The sequence below is a fragment of the Pagrus major genome, chromosome 23 (genome assembly GCF_040436345.1).
Source record: "Pagrus major chromosome 23, Pma_NU_1.0".
Lineage (NCBI taxonomy): Eukaryota > Metazoa > Chordata > Actinopteri > Spariformes > Sparidae > Pagrus > Pagrus major.
In genome coordinates, this window is record NC_133237.1 from 693,375 (window position 1) to 714,853 (window position 21,479).

Genomic DNA, 21,479 nt, shown 5'->3' on the forward strand with positions numbered 1-21,479 from the left:
ATTGCGGCTGTGCCGCCACCTTTCCTACCCTCTCTGCTTGAAAATGAAAAACTGTAGCTGGGTGGACAGGCCTCAATCAGTGTGGCAGGTGCATCTGTACCCAGCCAAGTCTCAGTCAGAAAAAGACAGTCTAGATAGTGATCATTTATGAGTTTGTTGATACAGAAAGATTTGTTTGTTAATGGTTAACAGTGCCATGTTGATTTCTGTCTGTTTTGCAGCTGAAAAGAGTTCCTGTGTATGTGAACTGTAACCAGTTATTGTTTCAAGTGTCTTCAAACACTGAGCTCATAAATGCTGGTATGATGTCCATGTGACTGTCTACAGGTCGTTTTCAGGTCTGTTTTTGCTGAGAACCACATGTGTCACGGGATAAAAACAGGCAAGACTCTGAATCTCTAGATGAAGCAGCCTCACTTGACATGCACGTGACTCATGCAGCAAGTGTGTCTGCTCCAACCTGTTAACATGGACACCGAAATGAAAAGCCTTATTTCATTACCATGCACACGGGCTGCTCACGCAGCCAGTGTGGCCAGCCTGTAAAGGAAGCTCCCTTACATCATTTTTTTTTTTTTTTAAATGATTCGGGGCATCTGACATTAGTTTGTGTAACTGGTCAATGGCCAACTACACTTTTGTAGTAAAAGTGCGCGAAGACACTTGAAACAATAGGCAGAGCTTCTATTTTCCTCATATGATGTAGGCCTGTTGCTTTTTTAGTGTGTTTTTGCAACAACCTTAGCCCATAAACATCTGCGTGGGACATATGGAAAATGCAGTGCTTTAAGTTGACTTTTCAGTTGCTGTCATGGGTGTTTTTCGTTGTTTCCAAAGAAGCTGTCTTAAAGAAGATTGGGCTTAACAGTGCAGTTCATAATGTGTTTTGTTATCAATTAGTTTGCTATTATTCCTAAACCACTGAAAAAACTCTCAGCACGACACAACCCCTCAGCTGAACATCCTTGCATTGTTTTGAAGAAGAGGCTTGTTTGTGGTAAAATGTGCATGCATAGCAAATCACAACTTGTTAATCAAAACTATTTCATTTGAATCTCAAATAAATGTGATCAAGAAGCTGGCTGAACTTAAAGCTGAGGTTGGTAAAGTTGTAGAAACCAGCCAGAGCAAGCTTATTATTTGAAGTATCTAACTGATAAAATCCCATCCCCTCCCTTCAGGTCTTTCTCCACACCACTTGAATGTGCACTGGCTGACTGTACTGCAAGCCCCATAGTTCCAGCCAGATATCTCTGGGAGATACTGTATGTGTGAATGGTTAGCTTGCTACATTCAACAAGCTCTCTTAGCTTTTCTGGTTGAATAAATACATAAATAAACAACTCTGGTAAATACCACAATCATGTAAACACATGTAAAACAGCCGTTGAGAATGTACCTCATTCCAAAAAGGCTACCCAGCCTGGCAATCACTGCTTACTGCTGTGAGTGTGTGCTTTGCGCTAACGTTACTGGATTAGCTTCTGAACGACAGTCTGTAGCCCCATTCACACTGCCGTTTGCATGCGGGGATCCTGCGCCAATTCTCCGCATCCGCCTCTGTGTGAAAGTCTCAGATGCGGTAAGGGGTGAAATTTCGCTGAGCCTCTGATGCGCCTCCAGAGGTAGTGTCAGAGGTAGTGTCAGAGGTAGTGTCAGAGGTAGTATCAGAGGTAGTGTCAGAGGTAGTGTCAGAGGTAGAGTCAGAGGTAGTGTCAGAGGTAGTATCAGAGGTAGTGTCAGAGGTAGTGTCAGAGGTAGTGTCAGAGGTAGTGTCAGAGGTAGTATCAGAGGTAGTATCAGAGGTAGTGTCAGAGGTAGTGTCAGAGGTAGTGTCAGAGGTAGTGTCAGAGGTAGTGTCAGAGGCAGTGTCAGAGGTAGTATCAGAGGTAGTATCAGAGGTAGTGTCAGAGGTAGTATCAGAGGTAGTATCAGAGGTAGTGTCAGAGGTAGTATCAGAGGTAGTATCAGAGGTAGTATCAGAGGCGCAGTATTGGCGAACTGAACCAGTGTGAATGGATAAGCCGGCGGTGCGGAGCGAGGGTGTGTCGGTCTAATGGTGTTCACTGTCTGATAACTGTACAGATCCTTCACTCAACAAAATATAGAGAAATGTCCCACAGAGCAACGTTACAGGACCAAACAACAGTAACGTAGCAACTGGTCGTGTCTTTGGCAACTTATGTGAGGAAAAAAATACCTGTGAAAAAAATCACCGCGACGGTCAGCCCTCCCGACCGAGACTTCAGTGAACTTTCCCCCAGAAAACAGCCTCCCTCCCCGCGAGTGAGAGAGTCAGACAGCGTCCTGTTTACTGATGGTGATTATGTAATTATGTAATTTAGATAAAAAACGTTACTTTGTCACTTTCCAGGATGTTTGGTGTGTCAGGATCTCAATCACAACACATTATTACAGCATCCATATGATTATAAACAGTCAGTGGGTACATATTTAGATTAACAAGAGGACACCAGGAAACACGTTGAAAAAAACACACGTCATCATCATGACGTGTACCGTCATGCCTCCTTTGGAGCCGTGGCGCCGGCTTGCTGTGTGAATTATACTCTGGTTTGTCTTTTACGCCGGAGCTGCTTGGCTCTGTGTGAACAACCAATGGCGGAGAATTGGCGAACCGCTGCTGCGGCGATAATGCGGCATCTCTGTGTGAAAAGGGCTTGTCACTGCTGCTACTCAGTCGTTCTTCGTTCTCCATTTTCTACAAATATAACATAAATTGAATCATAGAAAGACTCACCAACATGGCAGGCAGCCGCTGCATTTATGGAAAATTCTGATAACTACTTCTTTGAAATCTTGATAATTCCTTCTGTATGTCCAGGTGGGCATAGTGAGTGTAGCACTGTGTGCTCCCACCGTGGAGGGCTCCTACACCTCCCACTGGCGTTTGGCCCACACTGGAGAGCAGTTTGGACCTAGAGTCTGGTGCAGCATCGTGGTCGATCCTCTGGCCCCAGCACCTATGATGGCTGATGGGATACTAGTGTCACCCTGTGTCACACCGCAGGTAGAGTGAATGGGTGGATGTGTAGACAGGAAAACCAAATAAATTAAATAAATGAATTGATGGATGGATGTCCTCAGTTTCTAACTGAATTTACTCTGTCTGCAGGGTAAGAACCCAGTGGCAAAGGATGGAAAAGCCTGTGCACCTTCTAGGGAGCAACCATTGATGTCAGTGGACCAAGAAGAGTACTACATCCCCTCTGTTGATCTGCTCACTGCACAGGTAATCATTTGCAGTCATTACACTGCTGTACACCTTGCACTGAGGCTGCAACAAAGGTTTATTTCTAGGGATGCACCGATCCAACCTGTTCTCACTCTGTACTGAATGTGATAAACCTAAACTGAAATTGGCCAGTAACTCTCTATGTGGAACTGATGAAGATACAGTATGTGGAAGCCTATGAAGCTGGAACAACACATTTTAAGTTTGTGCAAATGAAATGTCTTGTTCAGTATGTTTATGAAATTAGGATATTACCAATCATCAATCTCATAATCACTGTCACACAGTCACATTGCTGTTTAGCATATGTCAGCTGTGCGGCTGCCTAAACTTGTTCACATGGGCGCCAAAATGAAAAGTAAGAGGTTCTGTAACACACAAACACCGCTCAGACAGGCTATGTGGACTGGGTGTTACGCCACTGATTTAGTGTGCACTTATATATAGTTGGGGAACACTCAAGATAGGCACACACACACATACAAACACACACACACAAGAAATGCTCAGTAGAAACAGAAGACGCTGAAATATCCTGACTTTTAATCCCTAGAATGGGTCACACTCCCAAAACACAGCCTCTTACACTTCCCATACTGCAGTTCAAAAGCATCTTTAAAGCCACCCCCCAGTCAGTTTTTCAAATTGGGCCGTGGTAAATAGTCATACGTAGTTATTACAATCGCAACCAGACTGCCGTTCTAGCAAGATCAACATCACTAGCATAGATTAGCGATAGCATCAATATTATCATGGATCAGCAGCATGAATATTAGCAGCGATAGTGCTAACTGTCACTCAAACAGAAGGTCTTGTGTATTTAGGAGCTGCATAGTTTATTTATGGTCAAACTGTAACATGTACTGTACATTTACTGCCACTAGACAACTCCTCTGCTAAACTTTACCCTCTGCTCTGGTCACTAACGCCTGAACATCTGAACACGGTCACCGGGTCACTCACACGCTACGCACTGCCCTGTGAAGGAGCTGTGCTGCCTGTATAACTCCTATTGGAGGATGATGTATGACTCCCAGATCCTACTATAGTCGCATGTTGTTATCCCAGCTTAAATTTATTGACTTTGAGCACAAAATTATTACAAATATTTGGCACACAGTGTGGCTCATCAAAATTGTCAGGATATCAAAAATATCAAAATACACTGGAGGGAGGCTTTAATGAGTTCTCTGTTGTTGCTGATCTCTCAGGATCTTCTGTCCTTCGAGCTGTTGGACATCAACATTGTCCAAGAGTTGGAGAGTGTCCCGAACAACACCCCTGCTGGTAAGGAGACTTCTACCAGTTATTCCTGGTTGGTTCAGGAACAAACTCATACTGATACTGCTGCTTTGCATCAACCGTGTTCATATGATAAAATGCAATAGAATGTTCCACAGATATAGGGGTGGGCGATATGGGCAAAAAATAATATCTCGATATTTTTTGGGATTTTGGCGATAACAGTTGATATCCTTTAAAATGTGATTGGAATTGTCTGAGTTAGGGCTTGTGTCCACCAAACAAGTTTTTAGCAGCTGCTATTGTAAATACAAAGGAACAAACCTGTATCAGTGTAACATGTTGACAACTGCAGGGAGCTGACTGATCAACAGACTTGAGTTCAGTAGTCATCCTCTCTCCCTCCAGACATGACTCCCTGCATGTCCCCTCAAGATGGCCACCTGCAGGAAAAAGGCAGTCCTTCTCTGGGTCTCATCCAGGAAGAGACTGAAGTCATTAATAGCATCATGGGTAATGGAGTTTCCTATTCATAGCCTAGTTAGCCTCTTGATGGGGTTTTGTTGATTGGTTGGTAAATGAAAGGGACGCTGCATTTGTCAAAGCATGCAGTGTTTGTGCGTGTGTTTTTCCAAGTAAAAAATAAAATGCATGTCCTGTAACTGGCAATCTGTCAATTGACAGAATTATGCTTACTTAATTGACAGTAGAGTTGATCAGTACATCTGTATTTAGGAATCAGTTTTCCTGCAGTTACATCTGTGTCCCACCAGGGGTTTGTTGGTCCTAGTGGTCAGCAGTGGTTCTACATGTACACACATACAAAAAGAAAGTGATAAATGTAGTTTTATGCATAGAAATGAGCACACACTTCCTGATGAATGAGGTCCGTAGTCTGTGTGGTGTAACATTTGTCTCCCTGTCACTTGTCATCAGATATCCCTCATGGGGCAGGATCAGGAGCAGAAGGAGGAGGCGTCCCTGCTCAGGAGGAAGGGGAGGATGACATCAGTGGGACTCAGTTTGTTTGTGAGACTGTGATTCGCTCAATGACCCTGGAGGAAGCCCCTGACCACGCCCCTCTGAGATGCTCCCGTTCTGGGACAGGTAAAGGTCAGTCAGATTGCTAGGTGGTTGGTTTCTACATTGTCTTCAAATTTAATTCCAGTCATCAATTTCTGAGGTTTTGATTCATAAGAGTAAGGGCAGTGGAAGTGAATAAATATTTTTGACTTGTGTGTTCAGCTCCAGCAGTGATTCAGATTGGAGCATTTTTACTCTGCCTGCATCTGCATGTGTTTGCATGTGACTGGATGAGAAAAGTATGACAGTACAGTCTCTGACAGTGGACTTCCTGTTTGCTCTCAGTGGTGCGTCCGGCTGCTCAGGGCGGCTCCTCCTCTTCCTGTGTGAAGAGTAAAGCGGTGAAATCAGAGGAGAGCCTAGATAGCAGCCCCAGCAGCTCTGAAAATGCTCTGAAACCACCGGCTACGCTGAAAGCTTCCCTCCCTCCCCCGCTGAAAGCCTCCCTGCCTGCTCCACTGTCTGTGGCCCTGACCCTAGGAGCCCCCAGCTCAGCACCAACCCCGCTCCATGCTCTGCCTAGGGCCTCCACGCTGCAGGAGCAGACAACAGGTGACAGAGTGGTCGAGCTGGTCATTAGATAGAACAACAGTTTTTGATTGGACCTTTTTATGTGATAGAGAGCCGTGTTTGGTTAAACAAGTGCATTATTTTGAATAGATAGCTTGTTGCAGAGGTGTGGACCTGAGACAGACTTAAAGGTGCACTATGAGGTTTTGTGGAAGAAATTTTAAAGAAAGGTCATTGGCTGATTTTTTGTCTGCCTAAACAAACTAAATAAACGAACTCTGTGTTTTCATGACTGAAACTGAATAAACAAACTGACCTTAAAGGACAACACAATTTATACTGTTTCATTTTGTTTATATGTGGCGGACCCTGCCACCTTTCTAGCTTCAAACAGTGTTCTGGGACCTTATTTTCCTCTCAGAACAGCTTGTTGATTCACTTATGAGTTTGTATTATTACCTCATTAATGTTGTAAATATTAGAATTCTGAGTTTGAATTTCATCTCCAAACTACATGTTGCCCCTTTATCCTACTTGACTTGACAAAACCCAAATAGACTTTCAACTCGGCTTTGAATTTAAAGTTAGTGTGTCTTTGTGGTTCATAAATGAATCATTACTTTCATTATTAAGAGCAAGTGGCTTGTGAATAATAAGGTGATATGCTACAACTATTATTTTTATTTAGTCAAGCAAACATTTAAGTTCAAGCTCACTTTTGTGACAGATGTAAAGCTAAAGCAACCAGGAGCCTCATTATGCTGAGCATAAAAAACGTTGCTTAAATAGGTTTTAAGAATCCTACCTGTAAGTTACACACCTGTGATCTATAAATCTCAAATCAACTTAAACTGACAGCACCTGCCTTGTCATTACTGCAGCACAAATGAGAATTTAATGGAGATGTATCAAAAGAGAAAATCTAACTTTTTGGAAGACGAGATCACAGCAATGATAGAGGAGAGGAAAATCGCAGGAAAATCACTTTAGGTCAGTCTAGAAAGATAAAGTCATTTCCACATCAAAGTAGGGGTTTATAAATAACTACAGTACTTGTACAGTGTTTTCTACTTCAGTCATATTTAAGATCAAAATTAATCTCCTCACATCCAAACCATGTCCATACAACTACACTCAAAGTGATTGGTTTATTTGATAAAATGTTATGAACTTAACGTACCAAGGGATGTAATAATTTGGCTTTTAAATGGTATGACACTTAAAAAGCAAGTCATACAGATGCTGATCATTTTGGTAAATTTACCATACTGAGGTGATAGTGAGTCACTATAGCCCTGTTGTCGAACTGGCCACTGCTGGTCTTGGAGGGTGTGTTCGGTCCTGGTCCGGCTGTGTCCACATTTGTGAATGCTAAGCCCAGTTCCGTTTCCCACCCACCCAGCTCTGGTTCTGGTGCCCATTCCAGCACCGCTCCCCACCAGCATTCCCATATGGGTCCCCCCCAGACCAGGCATTAAAACCTCCTCCTCCCTTGGTGCTCCAAGCTGCTACAGGCAGGGTCAGCTAATAGGATGTCTAGTCACATAGCTGACTGAGCAGCAGGTACAGTTAGCAGGAGTTAGCGGTCACTCTGGTGATATTTTTTTATTTGTTTGGAGTATGATTTCGACAGGTGGCCAATTTTTACATATTGCACCTTTAACTAACTGAGAAGCTGTCAGATTCATATTGGCTAGGATACTCACTCCAGTGTGTTGTACAATAATCTTGTCTGTAGAGTTTAAAAAGTTTCAAGAAATTGCATGGGCGCCATATTTTGTGGCCTTGGCGTTAATCTGTGGTGTGCTTATAGAATATGCTTTCTGTATCTGTCTGCAACACTTATCTGTTTTCTTGATCCCATTACAGATGAAATTGAGGCGTCTCCCATGGAGAGCGAGAAGAACCCAGAGGAAGACAAGGAGAAAAAGGGAGAGGAGAAGAGAGAAGGGACAAGGAGTCGCTCCTCCTCCACCTCGTCAGAGGATTACATCATCATCCTCCCTGACTGCTTTGACACCAGTCGGCCACTGGGGGAGTCCATGTACAGGTATGTGACTTTTGGCTCTTCAGTAACAACACGAGCTGCCATGCAGTTCAATTTGCGGCGTCATGGAAATCTGTGGCGCCTTCAAAAAATGTTGACACATAAAAATAAGAGGCAAGAAATTAAACACAAGACAACCATCTGATTTTTTCTAAAATTAGGTAAGGTCCTCCGATATGGCCACTAGAGGCTGAATGTTGTCACACATCCTTTAATTCTCCATTCCTTCTTCCATTGCAGCTCTGCTCTGTCCCAGCCTGGTGACATCCCAGCTAAGAGCCCCACAGACCCCCCTGACCACATGGATAGCTCCACCCCAGAGGGTGAGATGGGTGAGATGGGTGAGGCAGACGAAGCCGAGGTGGCTCCAGGTACAGGGGTGTCTGGCACCAGCAGCGCCAACGACATGCTTTGTACTTCTCAGACGCTGGATGATGAGCCACTGACGCCCGAAGTGGTGGCACCGCCTAAAGCCATCATCACACCCAGGTCAGTATGAAGGGTGGGATACCAACAGCTGCATCAATGTACTGAAAATGTTCAACTGCAGGCCTTTTGGATTTGAGGATAATATTAGCGACATGACATAACTTTCAACTTCCTCTGATGTAGAAGTACACTACCAGTCAAAAGTCTGGACACACCTTCTCATTTCAATGTTTTTTCTTTATTTTTATTATTTTCTACATTGTAGATCAATACTGAAGACATCCAAACTATGAAGGAACACATATGGAATTATGTAGTAAACAAAAAAGTGTTAAACAAACCAGAATATGATTTATATTTTATATTCTTCAGAGTAGCCACCTTTTCCTTTGATGACAGCTTTGCACACTTCTGGCATTCTCTCAATCAGATTCATGAGGTAGTCACCTGGAATGGTTATTAATTAACAGGTGTGCCTTGTCAAGAGTTAATTTGTGGAATTTCTTGCCTTCTTAATGTGTTTGAGACCATCAGTTGTGTTGTGCAGAGCTAGGGTTGGTACACAGTTCAATACAGTGAATAACCCTATTCGACTACTGTTCTAATCCATATTATGGCAAAAGAACCACTCAGCTAAGTAAAGAGAAATGACAGTCCATCGTCACTTTAAGACATGAAGGTCAGTCAATCCGGAAAACATCAATAACTTTGAATGTATCCTCAAGCGCAGTCGTGAAGACCATCAAACACATGATGAAACTGGCTCTCATGAGTACCACCCCAGGAAGGGAAGACCAAGAGTTACCTCTGCTCCAGAGGATAAGTTCATTAGAGTTACCAGACTCAGAAACTGCAAATTAACAGCACCTCAGATTAGAGCCCACATAAATGCTTCACAGAGTTCAAGTAGCAGACACATCTCAACATCAACTGTTCAGAGGAGACTGTGTGAATCAGGCCTTCATGGTCGAATTGCTGCAAAGACGCCACTACTGAGGAAGAACAACAACAAGAAGAGAAGTGCCTGGGCCAAGAAACACAAAGAATGGACATTAGACCAGTGGAAATCTGTACTTTGGTCTGATGAGTCCAAATTTGAGATTTTTGGTTCCACCCACCATGTCTTTGTGAGACGCAGAAAGGGTGAGCGGATGGTTTCTACATGTGTGGTTCCCACCGTGAAGCATGGAGGAGGAAGTGTGATGGTGTGGGGGTGCTTTGATGGTGACGCTGTTAGTGATTATTCAAAATTCAAGGCACACTTAACCAGCATGGCTACCACAGCATTCTGCAGTGACATGCCATCCCATCTGGTTTGCGTATAGTGGGACCATCATTAGTTTTTCAACAGGACAATGACCCCAAACACACCTCCGGGCTTTTTAATGGCTATCTGACCAAGAAGGAGAGTGATGGAGTGCTGCGTCAGTGCGTGGTTTGGGATGAGTTGGACCGCAGAGTGAAGGCAAAGCAGCCAACAAGTGCTCAGCACCTCTGGGAACTCCTTCAAGACTGTTGGAAAACCATTCCAGGTGACTACCTCATGAATCTGATTGAGAGAATGCCAAGAGTGTGAAAAGCTGTCATCAAAGCAAAAAGTGGCTACTCTGAAGAATATAAAATATAAATCATATTCTGGTTTGTTTAACACTTTTTTGTTTACTGCATAATTCCATATGTGTTCCTTCATAGTTTGGATGTCTTCAGTATTGATCTACAATGTAGAAAATAATAAAAATAAAGAAAAAACATTGAATGAGAAGGTGTGTCCAGACTTTTGACTGGTAGTGTACATTTTATATTATCATAAGAAGTGTCCTTGTCTTCTGATCTGCCCCCATACTAACTTGCAGTTGATGCAGACTCATCACTTCCTCCCCTGATTAATCCAGTATAATGAACATTTCCACAGGACCATTTCCATCAGTATGATAACTGAGTCATGTTATACTCACAATATATATACTTTCTGCTGCTCTCACGTTCTCCTGTTAACACACATACTGTTTAATTCACAAATTATTTCCAGTGGCATCAGAGTTTTTTCTTCTGTTTTCAAGCTGCTGTCAATGAAGTGCAACTATTGACTGTAAAAAAAATAAATGGTGGCTGTGACGTCAACCATAGGTCTCTGAAGGGCTTGTGTGAAGCTTAATGTGGGTGGCTCTGCCATCTTGCAGTGCCTGACTCTAAACTAATCCAAAAATGGGCATAGAGGTGGAGCATTGGCTCGAGTTGAGGCCAACGGAATGAAGTCTTGTTACCGAAACAGCCCATCTATGTAGAAGCTAACAAGCTACTTCAGGCTAACAAGCTAGCTGTGGCCACCCAAAAATAGCAGCGAATTTTGCTTTTCATTATTCGCGTGAGTTTGATTGTGAGATCACTTGTGTTTATGTGAGTTACTCATGCGAGTTTGACAGTGGGTTTCTCGCTCCAACCAGCCAGAATACCTTACTTTCATTAACTGTATGCTAAGAAGCAAACAGCAGGCACAGAGGATGTTTGTATATGTGTGTTTGTGTTCAGTTTATCCTCTGACTCAAGTCAACACTCACCAGGGACTGTGGTTCTTTCTGTTATCTTCCTGTGTCTTTTTTCCCCATCTGCTCTCCATATGTTCTTGAAGTAAAGTACCTTTGCCTTCCATTCAGCAGTCAAATAAGAGATAATTACTGTAATGTTATATTATAAACCTGTAAACTGTAATTGCTGTTCTTTCTGTACATGCGACATCTGTTGCTTGACTGTCCGTCCTGGAAGAGGGATCCCTCCTCTGTGGCTCTTCCTGAGGTTTCTTCCATCGTCTTTTTTTTTTCCCTGTTAAAAGGTTCTTTTTTCCCATCAAGATGGCAAGTTTTTCCTCACTCGAATCGAGGGTCTAAGGACAGAGGATGTCGTGCACTGTACAGACTGTAAAGCCCATTGAGGCAATGTGATTGTGATTTTGGGCTATATAAATAAAATTCGATTTGATTTGATTTACAGAGGATTTCAGCACCTCTGCACTCACTGCTGTAGAGGTAGAGCAAGACTGAATATAAATCCACTTTTGAAGTAGTTTTTTACTATGGGGTGGTTTTGGGAGCACCCTTTGTTTCTTGCATTGTTCTTTGACACTTGAAAAATGTATTTCTTTTAATTTTTCTACAGCCCAGAAAGCAGTGGAGAAACAGATGTTGATCCTGCTGCTGCCAGTGAGGGGACAGAGGGCACTGAGCTGTACCAAACTGAGGAGGGTAAGCACAAACACACAAGTGAAATATCATGACTGAGTCTCCGGCCATGCTTGCCGCTCTGTGAGGCCGTACTTTTAGCTTTTTATTCTTGTGATGCTGCCAATAACTGTTAGATGCTGGGAGATATGGATTTGAATACAGATTTTTGAAACTGCATTGATGTCTGATGGATCATGTGATGGTTTTATTATCCCACAGCCTCTGGTCCTGAGCAAACTCAGACAGATGATACTGAAGCTAATGAAGACACAGAGGAGGACAACCCTGAGGACCCCAGGTCACACACACACACAGGCACACGCACACGCATACACACAACTAAAACTCAAACTAGCATGAGTGTCTTAAAGGAGTAGTTGACCCAAAAATGAAAATCCAGGCATCACCTCCTCCCCCCATGCTGATGGAAAGTCAGGTGAAGTTTCGTAGTCCACAAAACATTTCTGGAGCTTCACAGCAAAACATTTTCCTAAACAGCTTAAGTGGCTGGGAGCTTGTTACATCTTGTCTGGCGTAATCCAAGTTCGCAAGCCCAGAGATTTCAAATTGATTTGAAAAGACATGTTTACATCCTTTTTAAGCCGAAATCTTCACTCTAGCTTGTAAACTAAAAGCGTTAGTGTGTACTCCATCTGATCCGGGGTGTAAATAAACTCATCTAATCAACATCTTTCCTCAACCTCCAATTCTTCAACTGTGCCATAAAATTGTTCAATTTAATTACTCATCCTACCCAATTAAGTCTGAATCCGACCCAGTAACAGGCATTAAGAATAACTATAATAATTATATAGAAATAGCCAATCTTCTCAGTGATCATTTTATTTGTTTCTGTAGGTCATATACAGACATCAGTATTAAACTGAGACTGAGTTTCATAACCAGTTACAAGTTCCTTGTAGTACGTTTAAGTTCACACAATTCACTCCTGTCTCATAACTGTCCTCAAATGATTCCTCTTCTGACAGCCATTCTCTTAAAGGTCACTATTGTCAAGACTACTTGCTGTTGTAAAATGACTGAGTCATAGTTCTCCATAGCTGAACTTGATGCAAGAAATTTGAAAAGATGTACTTCATCCTGAAGCCACTATTTGCTGCAGTGTTTGGGAATTAATTGATTTTGCAGCGAGACTTCTGTGTTTGAAATGCTGGTGTGAGCAGACCTAACACTGTAAAAGAAAATATATTATTGCCTGAAAGGGATGTCTTATTTCTTAAGTGATCTTTAGTGTTGATTCTGTAAATGCATTAGTCATCCAAGGACTTCAGTGATCTGTTTTTATCATTTTCAGTATTGTTTGAATTTACTAATACTAATTATGTAGGAGTAAATGTCTGCAACCTTCTTTTGATGTTAAGTGAATATACTGTGGAGCAAATGATAATCTACTGTAATGACAACATGACCAGTCATGACCTTGACCAACTAGAGGTTAGTCATGGGACAGATAACCAGTGCAACATTTCTAGGAAGTTGTGCTGGGGCAGAGGTTTTTCAGTATTATTTGCAAGTGAAACGCTTAAAAAAAAAAAGTATTCTTAACTAAATTTGTCTGTCATTCAGCTTTTTAATTTAATACATCATTATTTCTGTTGAAACTGCTGAGTTGGACACGTAGCCAAAGCTTTGACATAATAGTCAAGTTTAGTGTAACCTCTATTGTGTGTCCTCAGGCACCCAGGCATCACCAGCGGCCTGATGAAAGGAGCTCTGTCAGTAGCAGCTTCTGCCTACAAAGCCCTATTCACCGGACAAGGCCCCACACAGGTCAGCAAGCACTTAAATTAAATGTCTAATTTTACAGTCTGTGTCTAATTTCACAGGTCATGTCTTACATTTATGTAGTCAAGACGTTTGCAGTCCTCTTAAAGTAAAACAGGAGATGTCCAGATGAAGTTTATTTTGGCCCTGACCAATCCAGTACCTTCAATTTGAGATATCTGCTGATATCAAAGCTGATCCCATTAATTCAGATACAAACTCCTCCTGTTGCTGTAAAATATGGATGATAAAATATGAAAACACTTTTTAATGCATTCCTTGCTGTATTTCTTATATTTTTCATCCATCCAAACTCTTTGTATGAGTATCTCTTGTACTTAGAGTTGGAACTGAGGCGAACCGATATCAGTATGGGGTTTTCTGAGCAAGTTTTAGAGCTCCAAGGCTCCCTGGCATGCACTAAGCTGGGAAATCATTGAGGGGAGTTGAATAATGATAATTGGTACAGACTGTATCATTTCTGCATATTTATATCATTATACCTGTCAAAACAATAAACAAATATCCCAAATCCAAATCTATGCTTCCAAACACAGTCCATCAACATCAACTGATGTAGAACTTTTCACTACTAAACTGCAATTCAGGTTCAGCCTCATGTAGACCTTACTTTACACGTAATACCAACAACAGAAAAAAAAAGTTTTCAGCAGTTATTCAAATTCAGGTGTCAGAATCCAATGAGACCTGAAAAGAAGTAGATTGATGCATCTCTACTCTTGCTGTCACCCCATGCACACTGCTTTACCATGTGGAGAAATCCAAAGTCAGGCCTGCTGCGCCTGGTTGTGGTTACTACTGTATGATTGAAAAGTCACTGTACACGGGAGGGATTTAGTGAATTGTCCGTTGGTAGTTTGGTCAGTACGCGTATGTTTGCTTGGAAGTTTAGTTTTATATGATCAGCAACAGGTTTTATGGACTCATGAGATCTTGTTCCTGTGCAGCCTCCAGTGGATGTGTCCACTCAGGACACCATGATGGCCGTACTGGTGGAGATGGGTTTTGGGGACCGGTCGCTGAACCAGCGACTACTGAACAAATACAACTACAACCTGCTGGATGTGGTCAACGAGCTTGTTCAGATGACCGACAATGACTGGTACTCTACACGCTACTGACAAGAGAGAGAGGACGAAGTGCAGGAAGGGATAAAAGGGAGTGAGAAGCTGATGAGACACAAGAAGGATGAAGAAAGAAGAGGAGGAAAGACCAGAAGAGAGAAATTCATTTCTGCTTATATACCTTTTTACCTTTCTCACTCTGTCCATCTCTCCTCTGACTGGTCCAGTTGGATGGAGATCAATCTTCTCTATGACCATACAAGGAGACATCAAACTCTCTGGGATACTGTACTAGACCATCAATCACCCTCTGTCTGTAGTATTACTTCCAGCTTAGGCCTTGATGGTGGCAGGGCAGCTGCCTGCATAGAGATGAAGAAAAGAGACATGTTCCCAAAGTCTTAAAGGAGCTATGTGTAGCATTTAGCATTTACCAAAATTAAAATATGTATTTTAATGAGACACAGTATGCTTTTGTGAAGTTGTGTTACTTTTAAATACTAAACAGTTCCACTTCCATGCTATAAAGTAATGTAATGTTTTACAGTTGATGTGAGATGCAGCTTAGTGCTAAGCAGAGCATCAAAATATGGTTATGATTTGTTAGCGTTGAAATGCTACACATAGCACCTTCTTGTTTGGCTTCTTGGCCGGGACAGTGATTAAGTTCAAAGCAGCGAAATAATATCAAGTATTCATTCACACCTGCACTGAGAACTTTAGTGAGGAGATCCACACAACATGTGGTCACATGCTAGTCAGTCACATATAGAAAATCCACATCAAAGTTATGGTATGCTTTAACCATACACCAAACAGCTCAGAGCACTGATATACTTGCTTTTAACTACATGTTTATTTGAGCATGACGGTTCCTTTGTAGAATGGTATGTGTGTTTTCAAAAATGATAACCTCACATTCCATTAGCTGGCTAAGCTCATGAGCAGGATGTAAGGTCAGTGGCAGACTCAAACAAATGAAAATAACAAAGACAGAAACTGATAAAGCTTGTTGTTGTTTTTTTTGCCACAATCACAACGATGTAACAACAGAGTAAACTTAAAACTGAAAGTTCTGAATGAAGACTTTCCAGCGTTGACCAAGGATGATTTGGACCTTCTGCCACTCGGGTGCAGGTAACAAATGGCCTGGGTCAGGGTGGCAGGACTCTCAGCCCACTTTACATAAGATGCAGGTCATTTATAACATAAATGTTCTGGCTCTACTTGTTCAAATTATTTTTCTAATATAATCCATTAAGAACATCTTCTCTTTTTTACTCAGTCTATGCCAGTTGTTTGTATCCATGTCGTGTGATGCAAGTATTTCAGACCTGCCAACCTTGAAGAAATTTTATGAGTACATCAGCCCACCGCACCATCAGCCCACCGTTGCCCACCTACCAGTGAGATACCTAACACCATAATACATAATATACAATATACCGAACCTTTTTTAGAGGCAGTTCGGGATATTGTTTTTTCGGTTTTGTCTGTAGCAGTAATGGATTTAGTGAAACGTTGCGGTTAGCCTACTTTTAAAGGACATCAACATAGTGCATGTTGGTTTTTATTTACTATGTATTATTTTAGATATTTTATTTTGACACTTCCTGTTAAACGGATGTATTTTATTTTGAAAGGGTTTGGTAAACGGAAAAGGAGCGAATGGACGTTAAATTGATTGAGGAAGGTAAACAAGCATCACATGGATATAAAGATATTCATGGATAAAGGAAAATAACTTCGGTGTTGAACTAAACTACAAGAGTGATTTATTAGCCCGGTTGAAAGTGGCAACAAGGTAAAGGCTTATGGTACATTTATGTTTGTGTTGAAATTTAAGTTTGTTTTATGTAAAGTAAAGCTAAATGCCACAAGCTAATCATAGCTGCATGGACTAATGGCTTTTCATTTGTTTTTATTTTAGCTCTTACGTAGTTGTTGTTGTTGTTGTTGTTGTTGGTCATAAAGAATTGCTTCGAGGAATAAAATACTTCAGACCACCACCAGTAAAAGCTTCATTAATTTTAACTGGCGCTACACTACTATTTGCAACACACACACAGTAACTTTGACGAGTGGTTAACAACACCGTCGGGTAAACTCACCGTCTTAATATTACCTTTTCAATGCTGTTTGCATTGGCTGAGAACTATAGGGATGCAGGCGATGAGCAGTGACAGCAAGCGGGAAGAGCGAAGAGGGATCGGTTATCCTGCCACCCTGGCTTGCTTGAGGCACTGAATTGAGTTGAACGTGCGAAGCATTTGGCTAGGAGGGGCAGGTGGGCAAGGGTGTTAAAATGTAGCGCTCTGATTGGCCAAAAGCTTTTCACTCCACTTACACGCAGATTGTTCTGGCTCAGCGGCAGAATCAACTTCATAGATTGAACTTGCATAGAAACTGAAACCGGCGAACTTCGAGATGCAACAAAATGCGTACCTGGAGAGCAGCAATTCGTACAAGCGTACTTAAGGGTCAAAATGTGTGCCGAGTACGAAAAATGCGTACATGTTGGCAGGTCTGGTATTTACATGCAATTTTACAATTATTTACAGTTTACATGCAGTGTTAAAGAACCAGAGCGTGGGCAATGTGTTTCATTAGTCTGGCAAGGTAACCGGAACATCAGTTGTTGGCTCGGGTCTAGCACCAATTGGGTATTTCCTTAAATTGCAGTTATGAGCCCGGTTCAGTTCTAAGCTTTAGGCCAGTGCAGAACAGTGGAAGAGGGAATTATATCCAGTTGTAAAAGGCTGTGACGGGTAAGGTTGGGTAGGTTTTCGGTTTTGCCGGTCCGGTCCGGTCCAGTGTACAAGCTTCAACTAGTTTGATCTTGTGCCAACCAACTGAGCTGACATTTGTCAGGTGGAGAGAACTAGCAGCATGTGGCTCAGCTCAGCTCAGCTCAGCTCAGCACCACAGGTGATGTGGTGCTTATGTCTTGTTATGATGTACTAGAGTTGAGAGTTGTGGACACACTATACTACTCAGTCCAACATCCACAAGAGAAAAACAGCTTATACAGCTTACACTTCCTGTTTCTGTTTCAAATTAAAAGTTCACTAGTGTTAGTAGACGGAACCCCTTCATTTCTTGACATTTCTAAATCAGGAATGTGTTGTGGAAAACTGCAGCTGGACTTGCAAAGTTTGGGTATGTGGGCTACTTGAAGTGTCGCCTCTACGATCTTTTCTCCAGTGTCACTCAGCTTAAGTTTTATATTATTTATCATTTTGATGTTAAACTTAAGAAGAATTTAAGGTGAATCATTGTTGTGAGAAATGAAAACATGACGTGTTGCAGTTGCCCTGAAGGATTGTAGTGCTGCTACACTCTCATTCATAGGCTTTCATTACATTCCTCGTGGGAGCAGCTAAAGTTTCGTGGGACACCTAGTGGTGAAATTCACTATTAGCGGTCTGGGCGGGTCTGATACAGATCACTACTGTCATTGAGATATATTATAAGGGCTCAAGCACGAACCATGCAATGGCCCTATTGTAATTATACATGTTACAGACAGGCAAATATTCTGTGAACAAAGCTGCTTATGTTGGAGACACTTGTCCATGCATTAATGTTGGTAAAAGCAAGTATATCCTGAGCCTAAGAGCTTGGTATAAAGTGATCATCTGTGTTAATATAGGTTTAAGTGTCTTGGAGTATAACGGCTGTATTATTGATATTGGTTTTATTTATTTATATATGTTTATATATGTTTGTCTGTTTTATAACTTAGGTCCATATCATTGGAGTATATATTGGGGTTTCCACAATCCTCTCACTGTTCTGAATGCATAACCCAATGTATATAAATAGATAACTACTAAAAGCAGAATAACATTCCCCTTTAAACTTTAGATCTGGAGATAGTGTTGGCACTTAAAACCTTACAGGACATAGGGACCATTCATTCAATATTAACTTTTTTCCTAATATTGACTTTGCCCGCTTTAACAAACTTAGGTCTTGACTCTCAAGCATCTTGGATTTTATGATAATTGATATGACCTAGTATACAGTATGTTTGGATCAAATGAACCAAACCGCAGGTATGACTTCAACCTTAGATAAGTTCTTTGTTTGAAGTGTACTGAGAGTTTAAGTTAAAGGATTCAGCTATGCTGAGCTAAATCCCTTCAGAAAAGCTCATATGTGTTCATATCATTTTGCACTCCTGTCATCTGTTTTGTACTTCTTCACAGTGGTCATGTCTGACACTCGTAAAGGATGTGTGCTTCCTCCAGTAGAGCACATTAAGAGCATGTACAGTAACAGTAAGGTCATTCCAAACTTGAGCTGGAAAAAAACTGTGTAACAATGTGGAAACGTGTCCCCCCCCCCCTTCACAAATGTATGAACATATTCAGAACCTCTTAGTTGGAAGCAATGACTATCAGTTGACTTTATTAGTTTAAGTTATGATTGTTTAAGGTGTTATTGCTTTTGAATGCTTGAAGGCTGTTTGGAAATATAAGAAATTAGAGCTGTGGATGTCGTATTTTTAGGCTTATTGTGTGGTGGTTAAATCTGCTCTGCTGTATGTGTGTGTTAGTGTTTTCCTTTGAAAAAAAAAATTGAGGTTGGAGTTGAAGAAATCATTAAATAAAAAAGTACTTGTTGTAGGATTATAATTAAGATGAATGTTGTGCATATGTATTGCACACTGATCAGCCACAACATTAAAATTACTGCCAGCTGAACATTGGTCATCTTGTTACAGTTCAATGTTTGGCTACGAAACCTTTGGTCCTGGAATTCCTGTGGGTAATACTTTGTCTCGTAGCACCCACCTAAATGTTGTTGCAGACTAAGCACCCCTCCCCAATTACAAGGGCACCCCCCAAGACAGCAGCCTCCCCCAGTATGTGCCATGCCACACTGCAAAGTCTGCCTCGGAAAGTGACAAAGTTCCCAAGTTGTTGGCCTGGCCTCCAAATTCCCTCGTTCCCAATCTGAAACCAACCATCCACTTGATGCCCCCAAACAAATGTGACACATGGAGGCCCCGACCCCCAGGACCCAAAGAATTGGGTCAACATCCCTGTGTCTGGCACAACAGGACACCCTGGAGGTCCCATGTCCACGCCCAGATGGGTCAGAGTAGTTTTGTAGGTTCTGCCTTTAATGTTGTGGCTGATTGATGTAACTCAGTGGTCCAAAAACCCTTTAGTACAGTTTTTAGTACACAGTTTTGTTTTTTGGTCAAGCTTCAAATTCAAATAAAAACTCTGCAATTAATTCAAAAAGGATAGTCCAATATTTTAGGGATTTGCTTATTTGTTTACTTGCCAAAATTTGGATGAGAAGATTGATACCACTCTCAGAGAGTACCAATCTTCTCATCTTACTGTCAGCAAGAGAGCGAATAAGTGTATTTCCCATAATGTTAAGCTCTTCCTTTAAGGTTTAGACATCAGATGTTGGCTTAGCTGAGCCATTTTTATCTATGCAGCTCTGCCAAAAACCCAAATATTTAAACCCCTAACAAACTTGACTCCAGTGGAATGATGCAGATATGTCATCATGATTTGAATTGGACATTGTTTAATTGTCCTCGACATGTACAAGAGTCAAGTTCTATACAAAGAGATTGCTGTCAGGTTCATACAGCCAGGTTACCTACAGGTTAATATGATGTTAAGAGACATTGAATTGCCAGCAAAAGGATGTCAAATAGTGTGAAAAATATTTCACCTCTTAACCCTAATGCGAACTTGTTTTGGTGACATATATTTCAAAAGGAGATGATAAATTTAACAATGGACCATTTTTTGATGTCTGAATTCACACAGTTCCTGGGGTAGAGTGTTATCCAACATAGTTTATCTAAGCATGGTTTCTTGTACATTTTGCTTCACATTCATTCAACTGAATCTCACCACAGTCCCTCTCAAAGAATCAAGAGTTCTAAACTCCACATAGGTAATTAATAAAACCATGCAGCACATCTCTTATGAAAAGGACCCTTGCTGAAATGTGCACTTAATGAAGGTGAAGAGTTTCACATAATGTACTGTATGTCATTTTGCTTTAAGTTAACGTGTATATGTTCTACGAGAGATGGTCTGGTGAAATATTTATATATTGGGGTAGGAATACAAGTGAAGTATTTAAGGATGAAGAGAAAAGCTGGATTGTTTTAGCTTTTTTTCTGTGTTGCACTTTATGAACATTGTTATGATGTACAAATCAATCTGTCTCAAATTAAAGTCACTACATTCATGATGGATTTCTGAATCATGTTCTCGATTTTCCTTTTAAATTAAACAACTTGCTGCTGAAGGACGGGCATATGTTACAAGAGGAAGCGAGTTTCAATAATGACAGTGTCACTGATGGGAAGCACCACTTTTTACATAGAACACTTGAGTGGGAAATGTGTTAAAAATGTATACTTTAATAACAATCCCTGGCCCCTAACTCAATATATGGCCAACCCTTGTTTATACACTACCTTGGGGTGACCTTGACATTTCCTTATATATGAAAGAAAAGCACATTTTCAATTAAAATAGCATTACATGGATCAGAAATACAATCTAGACATCATTAATGTGGTAAATATCTATTCAAGCAAGCAATTGCTGGAATAGGTGTACACAGGAACATTTCCTGTGGTCCAATGGCACAGAGAGGCAAAGAAAAAGCCATATCTGAGACTGGCCAATAAAAGAAAAGATTAAGATGGTTTAAAGAACACAGATATTAGACAGAGAAAGACTGGATAAGGACTCCTTTATGGACAGAGGAAGTTTTTAGGTGTGTGGATCACAGTTTGCTAAACCATGTCATAACCTGTGGACAGCACTTGATTG

General features: G+C 41.3%; 1 protein-coding gene and 1 pseudogene across 2 annotated transcripts in view; both read left to right on the forward strand.

Moving 5' to 3' along the window:
* Window positions 1–20,893, forward strand: part of nbr1b (NBR1 autophagy cargo receptor b) — a 66,488-nt gene extending 45,595 nt beyond the window's left edge. Inside the window, exons 12-23 of one of the 2 annotated variants that reach the window (XM_073493928.1) lie at window positions 2,846–3,031; window positions 3,137–3,253; window positions 4,468–4,543; window positions 4,907–5,011; window positions 5,435–5,611; window positions 5,867–6,133; window positions 7,961–8,141; window positions 8,379–8,627; window positions 11,721–11,806; window positions 12,005–12,083; window positions 13,483–13,576; window positions 14,539–20,893. In XM_073493928.1, the coding sequence (XP_073350029.1) occupies window positions 2,846–3,031; window positions 3,137–3,253; window positions 4,468–4,543; window positions 4,907–5,011; window positions 5,435–5,611; window positions 5,867–6,133; window positions 7,961–8,141; window positions 8,379–8,627; window positions 11,721–11,806; window positions 12,005–12,083; window positions 13,483–13,576; window positions 14,539–14,712 (1,791 nt within the window). In that variant the 3' untranslated portion in view covers window positions 14,713–20,893. The remainder of the gene's footprint in view (window positions 1–2,845; window positions 3,032–3,136; window positions 3,254–4,467; window positions 4,544–4,906; window positions 5,012–5,434; window positions 5,612–5,866; window positions 6,134–7,960; window positions 8,142–8,378; window positions 8,628–11,720; window positions 11,807–12,004; window positions 12,084–13,482; window positions 13,577–14,538) is intronic. The other variant, XM_073493930.1, reaches the window with a different exon arrangement.
* On the forward strand, window positions 9,002–10,765 carry LOC141019160 (uncharacterized; annotated as a pseudogene).
* Window positions 20,894–21,479: the final 586 nt, after the last annotated feature.